At 44.0% G+C, this 15,938-nt stretch overlaps 1 protein-coding gene across 1 annotated transcript in view; it reads left to right on the top strand.

Moving 5' to 3' along the window:
* The window catches only part of ARHGEF4 (Rho guanine nucleotide exchange factor 4), a 473,125-nt gene that overhangs the window by 165,530 nt on the left and 291,657 nt on the right, over positions 1-15,938 (top strand). Inside the window, 1 exon segment of the mRNA XM_038770130.1 lies at positions 10,163-14,446. Within this exon segment, the coding sequence (XP_038626058.1) occupies positions 10,163-14,446 (4,284 nt within the window).

Raw genomic sequence — 15,938 nt, 5'->3', positions numbered from 1 at the left:
CTCTGTTTTTTCACTCCTCCCTCAGCCCCACAGTACTTATCTGTAAGTTATTTCTTCATGTGTCTGTCTCCCCCATTAGACTATAAACTCATTACAGGGAGAGAATGTGTTTGACAACTCTGCTGTATTGTACTCTCCAAGGCTTAGTACAATGCTGTGCACACAGTAAGCTGTCAATAAATACTGTGGATTGATTATTATTATGTATGTTAGGCATTTGCTCTGTCAAATACTGTTCTAAGCACTGAGGTAGGTGACGTTCATCAGGCTGGACACAATCCCTGTCCCATTGTTGGTCTCCCAGTCTAATTAGTGGGGAGAACAGGTATTGATTGACCTAGTACATTAGAGTCCAAATCTATGGTCATTTTGCAATTTTCTGGGAAGAACACTGACCTATCTCATAGCAGTGCTCTAGTGGTTCAAATACTTCTGGGGAAAGTGGCAGAGAAACACAAATGCTGTCTCCAAGTTCTTAAGTCTGTCATTGGAAAAACCTCTGTCACCTCTTCTGGTCGTCTGTCTTTTGAAACTGACTGGTCTTAGAAGCACTTGTGAACTCCATATGAACCCTATAATTGTAATCCTAAAAAAGGCTGAAGTGATTTGATTCTATTTTTAGGGCCCCAGACCCTGGCACCTAATCGTCCCAGTGGTGGCCAGGCTTCCAAAGTCACCATTTACATCGCTCTGAGTCACCCTGGATAGGAAAGAAATTGGTTTCTGACCCATGGCCCTTGCTACCATTCAGCCGTCCTGGGGTTTTAGCGTGATGCCATTCTGGTTTGTTTTGTTTTTGAATAGAGTAATGAGTTAAAGGAAAACTAAACATGGCTTTGAGTCTGGAAAAGGAAGCTGCTTCTCAAACGAAGCCATTCAGTGCTGACTGGTGTTCTGATTAATCTGTAGGTCCCTCAGCAGGTCTGTCTTGTAAATGTCAGTGGACCACACTCTGTTCTTCTGAAACACTAGTGATAATTAGCCTAGTGGATAGAGCACAGATCTGGAAGCCAGAAGAATCCGTGTTCTAATCTCGGCTTTGTCACTTGTCTGCTGTGTGATGTTGGGAAGTCACTTAACTTCTCTGTGTCTCAGTTACCTCATCTGTAAAATGGAGATGAAGACTGTGAGCCCCATGTGGGACATGGACTGTGTCGAACCTGATTACCTTGTATCTACCCTAGCACTTAGAATAGTGTGTGGAACACAGTAAATACTTAACAAATACCATAAAACAAACTAAAGGAAATGAGTAGCAGCAATAAATGTGTGTTGTTGGATTAAGGTGTAAAATTGGACAAAGTCAATCAATCAAACAATGGTATTGAACTTGGGAGAGTACAATACAGTACAATTGGTAGAAACGTTTCCTGCCCACAAGGAGTTTGAAGTCCAGAGGGGGAGGCAGTGTTAATATAAGTTACAGATATGTACATAAGTGCTTTGGGGCTGAGGGAGGGGTGAATATCAAATGCTTAAAGAGTAGAAATTTAAATGCAAGAACATCACAGAAGGGAGAAAATGTCATTCCTTGTCTCACTCATGCCCAACCAGTAGGAAGATGTAAAAATCGGTGTCCCATCCTGGGACAGAAATCCACTCTGGACCCCCAGGAAACAATGCAGGCATAGAATATTTCAAGCTTGATTGTCAGATATTTGTATAAAGACTTCAGTTGTCTTCATGGTTCACTTTGCTTCAAGATTATAGGTGTACAGTGCAAGTTCTGCAGGCAACACAAATCATCAGTTTATCTCACTTTTCTGCCCTCTTTCCTCGATTAATTGTAGTATTTATTGAGCACTTACTACATGTGAAGACCTGCACTAAACACTATGGGAGATACAGCATAATCAGGTCAGATGCAGTCTCTGTCCCAGAGTCTTAGAGGTAGGTAGAATAGGTCTCAGCCTCATTTTACAGATGAGGAAACTGAGACCCAGGCAAGGTCAAACAACTTGCCTAAAGTCACCCAGCAGGTCAGTGCCAGGACTGGTATTAGAATCCTAACCCTCCCAATTCTTAATCCCTGGTTGTTTCCACTAATTAAAATAATACTATGATAATAATAATTTGTAGTTTATGTTAAGCAGTTACTATGTCCTAAACACTGGGATAGGTACAAGATAATCAGATCAGACACAGTCCCTGTCCCACATAAGGCTCACAGCGTAAGAGGGAGGGAGAACAGGTATTGAATTCACATTTTACATATGAAGAAACAGTAGCACAGAGAAACTGGTGACTTTCCTGAGGTCACACAGCAGACAAGTGGTGGAGCCAAGATTACAACCCAGGTCTTCTGACTCAAAAGAGAAGCAGCATAGTTCAGCGAAAGCAGCACAGGCTTGGAAGTCAGAGGACCCGGGTTCTAATCCTGCCTCCACCACTTGTCTGCTGTGTGACCTTGGGCCAGTCACTTACCTTCTCTAGCTCAGTTAGCTCATCTGTAAAATGGGGATTAAAAGTGTGAGCCCCACATGGGACAACCTGATTACACTGTACCTATCCCAGCGCTTAGAACGGTCCCTGGCACATAGTAAGTGCTTAACAAATACCATCATTATTGTTATTATTATTATTTCCATTAGGCTGCACTGCTTCTCCTCAGCCCTAAACTGACTTTAAAGAGTAGTCCAGGAATTCAACTAATTAAGGAGTTCCTGCCAGGATGGGGGGTGGGGGAGAGGACGAGCAAGGGGTCAACAGCACGCGAGATGAGAGTGAGGTACAGGGAGTAGGTTGACGTTAGAGGAACAAAGTGTGCAGTCTGAGAAGGCTGGACGTGTGCTGACAGGACAGCACAGAAGTACCAGCATCCCCAGAGAGTAGCTGTCATTGAGGAAAAGCCAATCAGGAGAGCCATGACCTTGCAATCATTCAACCATTTTTATAGGGTGCCTGTTCTCTGCAGAGTCCTATACCAAGTATTTGGGAGAGAATAAGAGGAAAAAAAAAAGACACCGATCCTACTCTTGAGCTCTGCACACAGTAAGTCCTCAATAAAGACAATCAAATGAGGTGGGAAGACAGGTGTAAATTGCATCCATATAATCAGTCAATCGATGGTATTTATTGAGTGCTTACTATGGGCAGAGCACTGTACTAAGCTCTTGGGAGGGTACAATACAACAGAGATGGTAAACACAGTCTCTGCCTACATAAATTATGAATATTCACATAATAATAATAATGGCATTTATTAAGCACTTACTACGTGCAAAGCACTGTTCGAAGTGCTGGGGAGGTTACAGGGTGATCAGATTGTCCCACAGGGGGCTCACAGTCTTAATTTCCATTTTACAGTTGAGGTAACTGAGGCTCAGAGAAGTTAAGTGACTTGCCCAAGGTCACAGCTGACAATTGGTGGAACCGGGATTAGAACCGATGACCTCTGGCTCCCAAGCCCGTGCTCTTTCCACTGAACCACGCTGCTTCTCTGCTTCCCACATAAGTGCTGCGGGACTGAGGACTGGGTTGAATGTCAATAATAATTATAGTATTTGTTAAGCACTTACTATGTGTCAGGAACAGTTCTAAATTCGGGGGTAGATACAAAGTAATCAGGTTGTCCCACATGGGGCTCACAGTCTTAATCCTCATTTTACAGATGGTATAACTGAGGCACAGAGAAGTTAAGTGACTTGCACCAGGTCACACAGCAGACAAGTGGCATGGCTGGGATTAGAACCCATGTCCTCTGAGTCCCAAGCCCGTGTTCTTGTCAGTAGACTGTGCTGATCAAGTCCTTAAAGGATACAGATCCAAGTGCAGGGGTGACACAGAAGTTTGAGGCAGTAGGAGAAATTAGTCGGGGACATCTGCTTGGAAAAGGTGTGATTTTAATAAGACTTTGAAGGTGGAGAGAGCGGTGGTCTGTTTTATATGGATAGGGGGTTTGGGTATTCCGGGTCAGAATGAGGATATGGGTAAGGGTCAGCAGCAAAATAGATGAGACCAAGGTACAGTGAGTGAGTTGGCATTAGAAAGATGATCAAGGCAGCAGAGTTGAAATAAGGATGAGTGGGCCAAGATGGAAATCAGCGAGGAGATTGATTTTGTAGTCAAGGTGAGATATGGTATATGCTTGTATCAGCATAGTAGCAAGTTTGGATGGAGAGGAATGGATGGATTCTAATGATGTTATGAAGATAGACCTGCTGGGAATTGGTGACAGATTGAATTTGTGGATTGAATGAGACGGCTTGTGAGATAGGGAGGTTAGACTATTCTTGTTGGCTACAGTGTTGTGAAAGGCAGAAGAACAGAGTCTGAGTGGAAAGATGAGGAGTCCTGTTTAAATTGGAGCAGAAGGAAAACCATAAATATTAAGAAAATGAATAAATAAGTGGAATATACCTGCCGACAGTAAGTGCTCAATAAATGATTGATTGGATACATGCAGAAGTGATGAGAGAGTATTAGGATGGCATGGCCTGAGGTGATGGAAATGATTTGGAACATACCTTCTGGAGGAAATGGGTTTTTAGGAGGGCTTTGAAGATGGGGAAACAAGTGATCTGGTAGATTTGAAGGATGGGGAGTTCAAGGCAAGGGAATGGGCATGAGCAAGGAGTCAGAGATGTGAGAGTCAGAACAAGGGACAATAAAGAGGTTAGCTTTGGAGCAAAGAGTGTCAACTAGACAATAGTGAGGGGAGAAAATAAAACAGCAGAGCTAGTGGAGAGCCTTGAAGTTAATGGCTAAAAATGCCTGTGTCAGTATCAGCATAAACTATCACTATTATGCCTTGAATTTATATAGAGCTTTTATTTTTCACATTAATTATCTTATAATAATAATAATGTTTTTTGTTAAGTGCTCACTATGTGCAAAGCACTGTTCTAAGTGCTGGGGGGATACAAAGTGATCAGGTTGTCCCATGTGGGGCTCACAGTCTTAATCCCCGTTTTACAGATGAGGGAACTGAGGCACAGAGAAGTTAAGTGACTTGCCCAAAGTCACAGAGCTGACAATTGGTGGAGCTGGGATTTGAACCCCTGACCTCTGACTCCAAAGACCATGCTCTTTCCACTGAGCCATGCTGCTTCTCTATTTTATCCTCACAACACCCCTGTGAAGGAGAGAGAGGAGAAAGAAAGGTATTATTATCATCATTCCCATTTTATAAAGGAACAAATGGAAGCACAGAGAGGTTAAGGTGATTTGCCCAAGGTCACATGGTAGGTCAGTGGCAGAGCCAGGTCTCCTAACCACCAGATCCATCCATCCATCCATCCATCCTTTTTCCATTCGATCATTCACCAATCTTATTTTGCTGAATGGTGACACAAAGTATTAATATCCTACCCTCTAGTTCAGCAAGCCACCAAATAGGATGTTAATAGGGGCTATTAACTTTCATGTCAATTTCATCAGTTTTATTCAAAGTGCTGTTAGATATTGGCCATACCTTCATGGGGTCCATGAGTGTTTCACTTTGTGTCTTACTTTCTCTACCTATTATCTCTAAAATATCTTTACAGCATTACTCAAGAGAGGGCTTGGCAAAACTGAGGTGTAAGATGCTAATGTACCCACCCAGCAATAACCTGCCACTGGTAGTTATTGGCTAATAATGTCATCTGTTGCTGCATCGTCTTACACTTGCACTTTGAAAACAGGAATCTGCTTGTTATTTTGCTAGTTGTTTTTGTCCCGTAATTAGGGGTAATTTGCCATTTGGGCAGACTCCGTGGCATGTCTTGCTGACGATATGGGGATGCCCTCCCCAACGAGTAATTTTCAGGACTTATTTTGGAGGTGAACTGGGAGGAGACTGGATCAGATTTGGGATGGGAAAATGCCTTGGACTTGTGAGTTTTTCAGGGTTTTCCCTCCTCTCCCCTCCTCGCATAATTCTACCTTCAGAGAATCTAGCTGGTTTGGGGCCTGGACTTCTGACCCCATCGGTGCTGTTGATGAAAGTGCTGTGGTTTTCACTCCTTTCTGCCTCATGTTCTCCACTCACGTGCTCTCTGGTGGACCATGCCCTCCTAAGGTCTCTGCAGGATCCCAGCCACAAAAACCCAGGGCAGCTTCAGATTCACAGTCTAAAGCTGTTTGAGTTTGAGAAGCAGCATGACCCAGTGGGAAAGACAATGGCCCTGAGAACCAGAGGACCTGGCTTTTATCCCCAGCTCTTCCACTTATCTGCTGCATGACCTTAGGCAAGTTACTTAACATCTCTGTGCCTTACTTATCTCATCTCTAAAATGGAGAATCAATTATGCTCTCTCCTACTTAGACTGTGAACCCTATGTGAGACAGGGACTGTGTCTTACCCGATTATCTTGTCTGTAGCTCAGTGACTTACTGAAAAATCCACTCCTCCAGGAGGCCTTCCCAGACTGAGCTCCTCTTTTCCTCTCCTCCTCCTCCCCTGCCCATTCGTGGCTCAGTGGAAAGAGCCCGGGCTTTGGAGTCAGAGGTCATGAGTTCAAATCCTGGCTCCGCCAACTGTCAGCTGTGTGACTTTGGGCAAGTCACTTGACTTCTCTGTGCCTCAGTTACCCCATCTGTAAAACGAGGATTAAAACTGTGAGCCCCCGGTGGGACAACCTGATCACCTTGTAATTTCCCCAGTGCTTAGAACAGTGCTTTGCATATAGTAAGCACTTAACAAATGCCATTATTATTATTATTATCACCCCAACACCCTCCCTCTGCTCTATCCCCCTTCTCACCCCACAGACCTTGTGTATATATGTACATATTTATTATTCTATTTATTTCATTAATGATGTGTATATATCTATAACTCTATTTATATTGATGCCATTGATGCCTGTCTACTTGTTTTGTTTTTTTGTCTGTCTTCCTCCTTCTAGACTATGAGCCAATTGTTGGGTAGGGATTGTCTCTATTGGTTGTTACAGTGCTAAATAAACATAGCTGAACAAATTAATACAGTGCTGGCACACAGTAAGCATGTAACAAATAACATAATTAGCATTATTATTATCATTTCGTGGACCTCCTGACCATTCACCCAATCACTTCTCTGTGGGAATTTTAGCAAAAAACCCACTTTCCTTCAATTAATGATGTGTATATACCTATAATTCTATTTATCTATTTTGATGCTATTGATGCCTGTCTTCTTGTTTTGTTTTGTTGTTCATTCATTCATTCAATCATATTCATTGAGTGCTTATGTGCAGAGCACTGAACTAAGCGCTTGGGAAGTACAAGTCGGCAACATATAGAGACGATTCCTACCCAACAACGGGCTTACAGTCTAGAAGGGGGAGACAGACAACAAAACAAAACATGTAGAAAGGTGTCAAAACCACCAGAATAAATAGAATTATAACTATATGCACATCATTAATAAAATAGAGTAGTAAATATGTACAAGTAAAATAAATGGAGTAATAAATATGTACAAATTTATACAAGTGCTGTGAGGAGGGGAAGGAGGTAGGGCAGGGAGGTGATGGGGAGCGGGGAAGAGAAAAAGGGGGCTCAGTCTGGGAAGGCCTCCTGGAGGAAGTGAGCTCTCAGTAGGGCTTTGAAGGGAGGAAGAGAGCTAGTTTGGTGGATGTGTGGAGGGAGGGCATCCCAGAACAGGGGAAGGCCATGGACCAGGGGTCGACGGTGGGACAGGTGAGAACGAGGCACAGTGAGGAGGTTAGTGGCAGAGGAGCGGAGGGTGAGGGCTGGGCTGGAGAAGGAGAGAAGGGAGGTGAGGTAGGAGGGGGTGAGGTGATGGAAAGCCTTGAAGCCCAGGGTGAGGAGTTTTTGCTTGATTCATAGGTTGACAGGCAACCACTGGAGATTTTTTTTCTGTCTCCCCCTTCTAGACTGTGAGCCCATTGTTGGGTAGGGATTGTCTTTATCTGTTGCAGAATTATAATAATAATATTAATAATGATGTTATTTGTTAGTGCTTACTATGTGCAAAGCACTGTTCTAAGAGCTGATGAAAGCAGCTGGGGAATAACAAAATGTGGTCCAGGTGAGGATCAAACTCACAACCTCGGCATTACCCATGCTTGTACCACATGTTAACCGATACTTTCCAAGCGCTTAGTACAGTGCTCTGCACACAGTAAGTGCTCAATAAATACTATTAAATGAATGAATGAATGAACATGTATTTCAAGCGGACAGTCCAAGACAACAGGCTATACTTTTTGTTATCCTACAATCATCCCACCAATTCTGATGATCGAGTCTAAACATTATTCTTTTCCAAAACTTTTCATTCCTGCAAAGTCAATTTTTTTTTTATTAATCAGTGCTATTTAGTGAGTGCTACTATCTGCAGAGCACATTCCTAAACTTTGGGGAAAGTACAGTACAACAGAATTAGAGGGCATGTTTCCTGCCCATAACAAGCTTGCAATCTAGATGGGGAGACAGACATTACAGACATTTGTATGAATACAAAAGTAATTTATAGTATGTAATTTAAAAATATGTCCATAAGTGCTGTATGGTTGGGGGCAGGGCAAATATCAAATGTCCAAAGGTCACAGAAGCAGCGTGGCTCAGTGGAAAGAGCCCAGGCTTGGGAGTCAGAGGTCATGGGTTCAAATCCCGGCTCTGCCACTTGTCAGCTGTGTTACCTTGGGCAAGTCACTTAACTTCTCTGTGCCTCAGTTCCCTCATCTGTAAAATGGGGATTAAGAGTGCGAGCCCCACGTGGGACAACCTGATCACCTTGTATCCTCCCCAGTGCTTAGAACAGTGCTTTGCACATAGTAAGTGCTTAACATATGCCATCATTATTGTTATTATTATTATTATTCAGAAGGGAGAGCAAGCCAGGGAAAAGAGGGGCAACCTGATCACCTTGTATCCTAACAAATGCCATCAAACAAAAAAAAAGGGCTTAATCGGGGAAGGCCTCTTGGAGGAGTTGTGACCTCAACAATGCTTTAAAGGTGGAGAGAGTGGTGGTCTGGCATATGGAGAGGGGGAGGGAGTTCCAGGCTAGGGGGAGATCATGGGAAAGCGGTCAGTGGTGAGATAGACGAGATCAGAGTGCAGTGATTAAGTTGGCACCGTCATTCATTTGGAAGACCCCCTCAGCTTGTTCATCACTTAACCGTTATTTTAAGGTCATTTAAGATCACCCTACCTCCTTCTTCTCCCCACAGGACTTGTATATATATTTGTACAGATTTATTACTCTATTTTACTTGTACATCTTCACTATTCTATTTGTTTTGTTAATGATGTGCATATAGCTTTAATTCTATTTAATAATAATAATTATAATCACATTTATTAAGTGCTTACTATGTGCAAAGCACTGTTCTAAGTGCTAGGGAGGTTACAAGTGATCAGGTTGTCCCAAGTAGGGCTTACAGTCTTAATCCCCATTTTACAGATGAGGGAACTGTGGCACAGAGAAGTTAAGTGACTTGCCCAAAGTCACACAGCTGACAATTGGCAGAGCTGGGATTCGAACCCATGACCTCTGACTCCAAAGCCCGTGCTCTTTCCACTGAGCCATGCTGCTGTTCTGACGATTTTGATATCTGTCTACATGTTTTGTTTTGTTGTTTGTCTCCCCCTTCTAGACTGTGAGCCCGTTGTTGGGTAGGAACCGTCTCTATATGTTGCCGACTTGTACTTCCCAAGTGCTTAGTACAGTGCTCTGCACACAGTAAGCATTCAATAAATACAACTGAATGAATGAATCACATCTCCTCCAAGAGGCCTTCCCTGATTAAGTCCTCTTTTTCCCGAGTCCCTCTTTCTCTGGGTTGTCTATTCAGTGTACCCTTTGGGCACTTGGTATTTACCTGACCCTCTGCCCCACAGCATTTATGTACATAGCCATAAATTATTTATATTAATGTCTGTCTCACCCTCTAAACTGTAAGCTCCTTGGGGGTAGGGAATGTGTCTACCAACTCTGTTGTACTGTACTTTTCCAAGCGCTTAGCTCCAGTTTCCCCACCAATAGAATGTAGATGCTAATTCTTCCTGAAACCAGGGACATGTAAGGGACATTAAGAGATTAATGGGTAGTATTTATTGTGCTCTTATGAAGAGCACTGTATGATGTGCTTGGGGGACTCTAATAGAGTAAGTAGACACGATCTCCCTCTGAAATGTTTTTAATCCTTTCTGAACTTCAGATAAAGTTGGAAACTAGAACCTATTTTTAGGTGAATCGACTTCTGACTCTTCTTTTTGTTCTCAGACACCAGAACCCATTGAACAGTATACCAGCGAAGGAGAGGTTGCAAATCAGCACCCTGGTACTCCTGGAGACCTTGAGAAACACAGTTCAAGCCAAGAAACAGATGAGGATTATTTTGAAACTCAGTCTCATCAAAGTGAATGTATTTCGGATGTAAAGACGGAGTTCTTTGAAAGTGCTTCCGATACTGAGTCCCTGGCCAGTGATGTCACTGGGCAAACCTGCTTGAATTTGGTCTCTCTTTCCTCTCCAAGAGAGGAAGCATGCCAGCTATCCCTTGACATCCAGCCAGACAATTCTGTTCGAGAACTTCATTCTTCCGTTAAGCCAAGCTCCGGTGTGAAAGAACGCTTGGAAACATTTCCTGTTTTAAAGGAAACTTTCTGCGGGAGTGAATGTCTGACATTTCCTTCAGAATCTGAAGCAAGGGCAACAAAGACAAAGGATTCTTTGGTCGGTGGGATTTCCAACGCAGATCAGAGCACCAGCAGAGAGGAACCTGCAACAAAGATAAGACCTCCAGTTGGAGTAACAGAGCTTCAGGCTGCAGAAACCCCAGGGAGCAGCAAAAGCACAGGCTGTATTTGTTCAGGGGCAATTGAGGAGGCTTTTGTAAAAAGCATAAGGGTCTCAAATTTCACGCTTCTGGGATCCAAATCAGAAAGTTGTCTGAGTGTGCCTCTGGATCAGCCATTTTCCTCTCAGTGGGAGAAGCCCAGTGAGAGTTTGCCAAACATCCACCTCGATACGGACAGCATTCACGGTAGAAGAAATAAAGAGGATTTGGCATTCCATCAAAAGTTTAGTTTTGTTTCTACCATAGATTGCATCACCAAAAACTTGAACCGTGAAGGATATTCAGTTGCCAAGATCAGAAAGGAGCCTCCGGAGTTCACAGTTGAGAAAGGTTTACTTGTCCTCCAACCTTGTTTAAAATCTACTTTTCACTCACCTCCTGGCATCCTAAGTACTAAGACTTGGCTCAGTATCCCTGAAAATATTGGTATTCAAGAGACGAGATTTCCTGAAAACCAGTTTCGGGATCCACAGCCATTTAGGAGGTCTTGCCCTGAGTTACACCTCCCCCAGATACATTCTGAGTGCCTTTCGAAAAATCTAGAAAAGTTTGGAATCAGGTTGCAAAAAGGAAAAAAAGTGGAGGGTGACAGAAGCATTAAACTATTACCTTCTAAGACCTGTCCGGAAGCCCCTCCCCACCAGTTTTCCCATGCACCCATCTCTAACCAAGGTGGTGATATTAACGTATGCAGTAAATCAGAGCTTTGTGGCCTTAACTCAGAAAAAGAAGCTGAGGGCTTGACCGTGGAAGACTTCCAGCAGGAAGAATCACGGAAGCATGATTCCAAGCAGATCAAGAATCCTGCTGTCCCAGCTTTAGAACCTGCAAGCACAGATGCTGTCACACAGTTAAATCACACCAAATACCCACCCAAACAAGAGTTAGCCACACACAAGTCACTTTGCAGCATTGACTGGCCCTCCAAAGCAGGTGATTTTGTTAATAAGCAAAATAATCTTGGAGATGTTTCTATCAAGAAGGAACTCAAAATCCTTATGGACACAAGAATTACTGTCCCAAAAGATAGAAAATTGAATAAATCAAGCACAAATGAGGGCTTGGTGGGGGAAAATGGATTTCTGGGTTGTTCCAGATTGAGTTTGGGCTTAAATGTTCCAGAAACAACATTGAAATCAAATAGAAAAGACATTACAAAAGAACCAGATGAGTCAGTAATAGAAACTTTAAGCTGTAAAAACAATGCCTTAAAGGGGAATGCAGAACTGACTGCAGCTAACCCAGCTCTTAACAAAGAGGAAAAAGAGACTAACACAGCCCAGTCTATTTGTCTAGCACCCACAGTGATTCCGAAGTCTCAAGAAACAGATTCAATGAAGTACTCGAAAATCAAACCAGCTCTGATCATTATAGCTGTGGAACAGAAAGGCTTACAGGCCACAAGATGCAACACAAAAACTGCTCCTGACATCGACCACGGGGAGAAATATGGAAAATTCCTAAAGGAACATTTGAGATCTCCCCCGAGTGGCGATACAGAGCTGGTTGGACCTTGGAGAGATGGGAGAGTTGAGAGTAATGACAAAAAATGGGGTCTGCAAGAGACAGCTGTCCTAGTTGACCAGAATGAATCTGCAGTCACCAGTGCCATTCAGAAAAGTTCAAATATGGCCCGGCAGTCAGGAGGGGAACAAACTCTGAGTATTTTTTCAAGCACAAGAGGTAACAGGTGCATGAATGCCAATGAAGAGGCCCATCCTCACTGTAGGATTGAGTTATACTCTGAAAGTATCTCAGCCCGAGTGGAAGACTCTATAAGTGATCTTTGTGAACGGTCAGCCCATCTTGAGAGCGCAGGAGGCATGGAATCCTACACAATAAACAACCATTCTGAAGCGTCACCTGAAGAGGTCATTAACTCCATGACTGAAGCTAAGTTTCTTGCTAAGGAAGATGAAGAGTCCAGTGGCTCTCTAATTCTTCCAATTGCTTTGGAAACAGACATCTCTAGTGGCTTGAGTCAGAAAAACAACCTGGCTGATGTGATTTGTGGAGAGAACCAACAGAGCCATCAAAAGAAAGACTTTGAAAATAGTCTTCTGGATAATAACCACCCGAGCACTGGTGAAGGTTCTCCCAATCCAGAAATCCATCTAGGCTTGATTCTAGAGGAAGCAGAGGAGAGCGAACATCATCTGAGCACGCCTGAGAGCTGTTCCAGTTATCCTCGAATGGGTGTCTCGGACTCCAATATTACGCTTTCTGACAACGTAAGTTCTGGGAGCACAAATAGTGAAGAAATGGATGATAATTCATTTCAGCTTCCTGGTAGCCATAGTAGCCTCCATAAAGCAGTGCAAAAACAGACAAAGGCCAGCAAGTCTTCCAAGTTTCTTGTTTTCTCCAAAATGACTTCCTTCAGGAAGACCAAGCCAACAGCTGCTGAAACTCCAGGAGGCCAAAATGTGCCTGGCAGCAAGGAAAGGGTGGAAGAGCCAGCTGCCGGAAAGGACAGTGAGGACGTGGGGAGTTTGCCATCAGTTGATAATGGTTCACCTAACTTCGTAATCCCAAGGAAGGAAAGTTGTACCTCAGAATATTCAGATGAGGAGGAACTCTATGAGAAAAGTGGTTCATTTAACAGAGTCAGTCTGCGGAGGGCTTCCGGTGCTGGCAGGATACCTTTGGAAGACATAGACACGAGCTGTCTTTCTCCCAATGACATGTCTGCTGTAGGAGGAGGTGGAGGCTTAAGTTCAAAAGAAAATGATGATGCTGAAACTCCAGAAGACCTAGCAACCAGGAGGCCGTCCTCGGACAACAACAACGAGTATAAGAGGATCAAAAGCCCGGAGAATAAAAAATTTAGGACCCGGCTGGCATTAGCCCATAAATCTTTCTCAAGTTTCTTTGAATCTAAAATTCTGGAGAAGGAAAACAATGAACACAGCTCAAAAAGTTCAACAAAGTCTGAGAGGGAGAAAGCCAAACTCCGCCAAAGCTCGTGGAAAGCCTTCCTGAAAAGCAAAGAGATGGATAGCCCTAAGCGACCGGCTTTAGTGAGCTTGATCGCTCCCCAGGAGCTATTCAACTCCAGCAGATTCCCCTTGCAGGCTGCCAGTGATGAAGCCGGGAATCTGACCAAAGATGAAGCTGATGGGCAAGCAATCCCGAGATCTGGGAGACCTCCTGAGTCCTCCCCTGAAAGCCGGCGCTCCATTGGACATCTTGAGTCTTTCAAAGACTCCATGTCCCCAGATCAGAGGAGGAGAAGTGAACCAGCCATTAAATGCCTAACAAGTTATGGATCCAGTGAGCAGCAGGAAATGAGGGGCAGTTGCTTTGGTGTTTCTCACGGAGAATCGTGGCCAAAATCTCTCATCAGCCCGAATGACCAGCAAGCCTTCTTTAATCAGTCGATACTATATGGATCACCAACATTTGATGGCAAAGACATGCCCTGCAGGCCCCTGAGTCCCAAGCCGCAGAGCCCAAGGCCCAGCTCGCAAAGAAAAAGTTTCCGCTACCCTGGCAGGGTGAGCGCCATTTCCATGATCTCTCTTGGAAACTACTCCAATACTGATAGCAACTTAGAGGCGCCCAAAAGGCCCAAAACCCTCAAACCCAGAGCAAGCCACCTGCTTTCTCTAAACTCCCTGGATAATGGATTGCAGAAGGAGGACTGCTGTCCATCTCAGACCAACCTGAACACAGCATCGTCTGTTAGTGATATTCCCAAAGATGAGGTAAGGGTCCTGGGAAATTGTCAGAACCAAGGTGGCTTTTACCTTATAGAGTGTAAAGGGCTTAGGAAAGTCTGTGTTAGTGATTGGGAGGATAAGGTTGGTGTGCAGCTCAAGTCTACTCACTCATTACTTCTTCCTTTTGACAAAACTTTTGTTTAGGTCACTCAGGTTCCAGAAAGAGTCATAGGAAACAAATCCTTCTGTCTTTCATGTTTCTAGAATAAGGAATTTCCAACCAGAACTGATTCTTATAGTAAAAATTTCCTGCTTATATGCATTTGGAAGGCTGACCAAAGCCAAAGTCATTTATATGGAATTGGAAGTCCTGCAAAGAATGCCTTTAACTGCATATACTTCCCAGTTATAAGGCAGACGTTTTCCTTAGGTGCCCTAGTCATTTCTGTCTACTAGTTCCAGCATCATTTGACCTCTGAGAAGAAGTGTAGCCTAGTGGAAGGGCACAGGCCTGGGAGTTAGAGGACCTGGATTCTAATCCCCCTTCTGCCACTTGCCTGCTGTGTGACCCTGGACAAGTCATTTAATTTCTCTGTTCCCCAGTTTCCTCATCTGCAAAATGTGGATTCAGTACCTGCTCTCTCTCTTTCTGTGAACTGGGAACCCCATAGTGGAGAGGGATTTTGTTCAACCTATCTTGTATCTATTCTAAAGTATAGTACAATACTTGACACAAAATAAGCCCTTAGAAGTATAACTATTATTGTTATAGAAAGACTAGTCCCCGAGACAGGATATTGGCAGTTCAGTGGCTTCAGTGCTGTCCTGGAATTGAGAGTAGGAAAAAAGGCCCTGTGGGAAGTAGGGACATGCCCACTTTGGAAGAAACATTGAAGGGTCATATGGAAGGGAAGATGGATTGATGCAGTCCAAGACTAAGGGCTGAAGACAGAGAGGGGAGCGTCAGGTGTAAGCCTTTTTCTGCAGTGTTTGGGGGCGGGGCTCTCCAGGCATGCTGAGAGAGCTAGCCACACAGCTGAGGCACAAACAATAACTGTTGTGGCATGGAAACTGAAGCAGATGGGCTACAGGGAGGAATTAATTGGCAAAGTGCAGAGGAGCTCAGGCCAGCTCTGACCAAAATGTAGAGCCCCTCTTCACTTTCCCCTTGGCTTCTCTGCTGTCTTTTCCTCCCACTGTGGTTCACCCCTCCACTCTGCATGTGCACTGAGTTGTCCTGGGCTCTACTTGGGCCTCAACCCAGGCCCCTCCTGACTCTGGATCGAGCCTCTCCGAAACTTCAAGGAATTTTTCTGTAACTCCCATTCCCTTTTCAGGTTTTCAGCCAACCCCGTGTCTTCAAACGGGTGGATTATTTTACAGTTATGCAACCACCTATGGCAAGGTGAGGAGATGAGGAGAGGCAAGGCCTCCTTTTGAACACACTGACCCAGTTTGCTTAGAAAGCCCGTGTCAGTGAAACGGGATGGACAGGAAATGATGCTCTAATCCTCATTGGCCCAGAGCTCATCCTGGT

The sequence above is a fragment of the Tachyglossus aculeatus genome, chromosome 1, assembly GCF_015852505.1.
Source record: "Tachyglossus aculeatus isolate mTacAcu1 chromosome 1, mTacAcu1.pri, whole genome shotgun sequence".
In the NCBI taxonomy this organism is placed as follows: Eukaryota; Metazoa; Chordata; class Mammalia; order Monotremata; family Tachyglossidae; genus Tachyglossus; species Tachyglossus aculeatus.
Note: the sequence above shows the minus strand (reverse complement) of the source record. Positions and strands in the feature narration are given on the sequence as shown.